The sequence below is a fragment of the Sinocyclocheilus anshuiensis genome, unplaced genomic scaffold (assembly GCF_001515605.1).
Source record: "Sinocyclocheilus anshuiensis isolate Anshui unplaced genomic scaffold, SAMN03320099.WGS_v1.1 scaffold1072, whole genome shotgun sequence".
Lineage (NCBI taxonomy): Eukaryota > Metazoa > Chordata > Actinopteri > Cypriniformes > Cyprinidae > Sinocyclocheilus > Sinocyclocheilus anshuiensis.
This window is the reverse complement of record NW_015548242.1, coordinates 502,843-507,079: the sequence shown is the minus strand read 5'-3', so window position 1 is coordinate 507,079 and position 4,237 is coordinate 502,843. Positions and strand designations below refer to the sequence as shown.

At 37.0% G+C, this 4,237-nt stretch overlaps 1 protein-coding gene across 1 annotated transcript; it reads left to right on the top strand.

The window, feature by feature from the left end:
• The first annotated feature begins 1,836 nt into the window (after positions 1-1,836).
• Positions 1,837-2,958, top strand: LOC107655029 (probable G-protein coupled receptor 25). The gene has a single exon (XM_016442420.1). The coding sequence runs from the start codon at positions 1,837-1,839 to the stop codon at positions 2,956-2,958; it is 1,122 nt and encodes a 373-aa protein (XP_016297906.1).
• Positions 2,959-4,237: the final 1,279 nt, after the last annotated feature.

The window sequence follows — 4,237 nt, the reverse complement described above, 5'->3', positions numbered from 1 at the left end:
AACAGTTAGGAGATTTATAGCGAGTGGTAAATCTCCTAACTGTGATATTTTCATAAACAGAAGTCGCGTTTTTTTCATCTGAAACGTGCAGCGATTTATTTTCCAAAGCCACTCATATAATGCAGAAACCCTCATGAAGCGAGCAAAACATGCGCAACGCGTTCACGTATTTGTACTGATGCAGAATAAGAGTGACAAGTACAGTACAGCCTAGCACATTTCACTCAGGCTGTTAGTTTCACTTTCGCCAGAAAGTCGTATGCTTAAGGGTGAAAATGAATGACGTTTATAGTGAATGCCCCTATAAATTGTCATATATTTACGATTTAGTTTTAATCCAAATGCATAAACATCATTTTCACAAGTACAGCACTGTATTGTCTGCATACAGAGCTTTTACAAATTTGAGGTAAGCAGTTGGTGTTTATGTTTTGTCATGATTAAAAATGTAATATTTAATTTAAAATGTAATTTTAATTGTATTAATGTAGTCCTTATTGTGTCTTGCAGGATTTGGATAGAGGGGACTTTCTGCTGACTTGCACACTGATCAGCACAGGAAATCTTCGACCCTTCAGGTTACTGCCAACATCTCTAACCGCTATGTAACCGCCTCTAAACCCAGTGGGTGATAAACATTACAAGGTAAAACAGGAACCACATCAATAGCTAGTCCTCTCAAAAACAATCTGCAAAAAAAAAGTACAACGGGTGTACACATGCAAACAGATGTCTTGAGTAAAATATATCCTAAAAAATATTTTAAAGGAATCTTAAACTGAAAAAATCAAATTGATAATATGTAATTACATATGCAACGATGTGTTAGTACACAATTGAGACACTGGAGTTCACTTTGAAATTTTTGAAGATGCGATTGCATCTACCGTTGTTTCGTGGACGAAATCCAGTAATTTTGAAAGCAGTCTACAAGACGTGCAATTACACTTTGGCAAAACATTTCCTTAAGCAGATTTCGCAACGAGTCAAAGTTCGCCACATGGATTCACCATGTTGACCAAACAGAATTTCATGTGAGCTGTGTTCATACCTCGCAACACATTTTCCCTCAAAATGTCCTGTTACCACACCTTTACATGCCCATTTTATTTATTTTTATTACATTTGTTGTGACAGAAAGCTATAAAAGTAGTCCTGTATCAAACATTCATATCCTGTCTTGTTCTTATATCTGTTAGAGGAAAAAAAGTTAATTTAGTGTAAAAAAATTTGTGGTAGCCCTGAAACCACAGCAGCTCGGAAGACTTCTCAAATAAGCTCTGCACCTTTCACACTCTTATCCTTCAGTTTGTTGCACAGTTGAATTACAGAAATAAATCTCACCAGCCTAGTGGTACATAATTTTCTCACTTCTTTTTGCAACTGTGTGCATTTTGTTTTTTCTCTTAGTCTTGCTAAGAGGAACTGATTGTGCGTATTGTATATGAGAAAACTGCTTAAACATTATTTATTCCCATGACAAAAGATCTCATGACAAACATTTGTGTCAAGATTCTCACATCAATTGTTGAGGAAAAACAGCTTTTTAGAAAGTAACTACTCTCATGACCCAGTTAGCAATAAAGCAAGTCTCTCTAACTATCTATATATTGACATGATGGAAATAAAAATCTGTAATTCACATTTCAGAACTGGAAGTTTGAGAAAATGCGCCTCTTTGTGATAAATTTAAACGTTTTAAGGAAATAGAGAGAGAGAGAGAGAGAGAGAGAGAGAGAGAGCCTGTTATTGCAGTTTGTGGTTTCTAAGCATGTGACATGCTAGGTTTTCTCTACTTTGCCCATCACTTGTGCACAGATGGCAAGCAGCACAGAGATGGCACTCTCTGACGTTACAATGAACTCCACAAGCGATGACTATGCTCATGAATTTTCAATGAATTCCACAGATAACTACGACTACTACACCCCTGTCGAGAACGATTCTGTATTGATGCCCATGTCCAGTATCTACATTCCTGTGCTGTACTTCGTCATGTTCCTCACTGGCTTCTTGGGGAACCTGTTCGTCATTGTGGTCATCGGCAAGCGGCGTAAGAAAAACGGACGTCTTGTGGACACCTTCGTGATAAACCTGGCATCAGCTGACCTTGTGTTTGTCTTCACATTGCCACTGTGGGCGATTGCAGCCAGTTTTGGTGAGTGGCCCTTCGGTGAGGCCATGTGCAAGATCAGCAGCTTCATCATTGCGGTCAACCGCTTTTCCAACATCATCTTCCTCACGTGCATGAGTATAGACCGATACCTAGCTGTCGTGCGCCTCATGGACTCTCAGTTTCTGCGAAGCAGCAACTGTGCGCAGATCACCTGTGGCGTCGTGTGGATCATTTCCTTCTTCCTGGGAATCCCATCACTGGTGTACCGTCGGCTGACAGGCGATATGTTGTGTTCGGAGGATTCGAAATCCTCTTTTGTCCAAGGAATGAATCTCCTGACCATATTTCTAACCTTCCTGCTCCCCGTACTGATTCTCTGCCTCTGTTATGGGTCGATTTTGGTTAACCTGCGGCGTCACTGTCACACCACTGCAAACTCACGTGCAGAAGCCAGACGTCGACATTCGCTCAAGATCGTGTTTGCCATAATTGCGGCTTTTCTGATCTCTTGGCTACCTTTCAATTTGTTCAAGACCATGCAGGTCATCTTACTGATGAGCACGGGAGATCTTAGTGGGGAAACAAAGGTGGTTATAGTTAATGGACTCACGCTGTCCTGCTGCCTGGCATTTCTCAACAGTTGTGTAAATCCAGCCATCTACTTCTTTTTGGATCAGCATTTCAGGCGCAGAGCTTCGATCCTGTGTCTGAGCTGCCTGGGTCAAGGAGACGTGCACCAGAGCTACATCTCCTCTAATTCTCTCTCTAATGGCACATCTGACACTTGTTCTGGAAATACATCAACCCGCGGGCGGCTTTTCTCTCTTTCTCTTCAGGAGTGAAAACTGATTTTCAGTTTGCTGTTTTCAGAATGCTCTCTTTCTTTATCGGTGAAATTATCAAATAAAGCAAATATTAAGATCTTTAGTTTTAAGCACTTGCTAAAATGAGATATTAATTAATTAATAGAATATTGCATATATCTTACTTTTTTTGAGTAGTGTTCTATACATTTGTATATTTAATTTCCTGCATAAAATAGATTATGTATGGGTGAACATCACTTAGTGTATAAGATTAATTTAGTTATTTTCACACAGCAATATTTGATAACCTAGAAAACATAATCTACTTGGTGACTGTATTGCAATTTAGTGACAATCATGAATATTCACAATTTATTATGTTTATACTCTTCCTAGATGCAACTTTAAAATAAATGGTTTCTTTTTTATGTTTACTTGTCTATGCATGCTAAGCAATTAAATAATGCATATATTTTTGCATTTATTTGATATAATGTTTTCAGCAATGGTCTACATTTCTATATTTAATTTCCTACATAAAAATATATCATGTATCTGTGAACATATTACTTATTGTACAAGAATAATTTAAATGAATTGCAACCAATTAAAATATTTACATACATATTTTGACAGTAATCTTTAGTAAGCTAGAAAGCATCATCTGCAATTTCATTATATAGTAATTTAGTGACAATCGTGAATATTCACAATTTATTTTGTTTATACTATTCCTAGATACAACTTTCAAATAAATGGTTTCTTTCATTTGCTTGTATATGTATGCTATGTAATAAAATTTCTTAGTTATCAAAGTCTCTCAATTTTATTATTAATTTATGTATAATTTTATTATTAATATTGTAGCATAAATAAAAGACTTCAGTCATTGTATATGCAAACTCTTAAATTCAAATAGTTGTGAGAAATATTTTACTAGCCTTTATCTCTTATTATACAGCAAAATCGCTTACCGTTCTTCGGAGTGTTTTATCATTTAGTGCCCCACTTCAAAATCATGGCACTGATCAGTCATCATTACTACAGTCACTGAACAAATGAGGAAGATGGCAAATGGCTTTAGAACAAAGGTTTAATTTTATTCTAGGGACATTTTCTCATGAGAAACTGAGTGGGCTGCCATGAGACTTGAGAGTTCAATGGTTCACACTTGGTGGCATGGCATCACAGTTCCCCTTCGAAATGAATCACACAGCAAGTTTTGAAACTAAATGGTTCTTGTGTGCACTACTCAAAAGGCAAACTTAGGTCACAGCTTTCATCTTTGAAAAAATCTGTGAGTACTGTTTTTGAA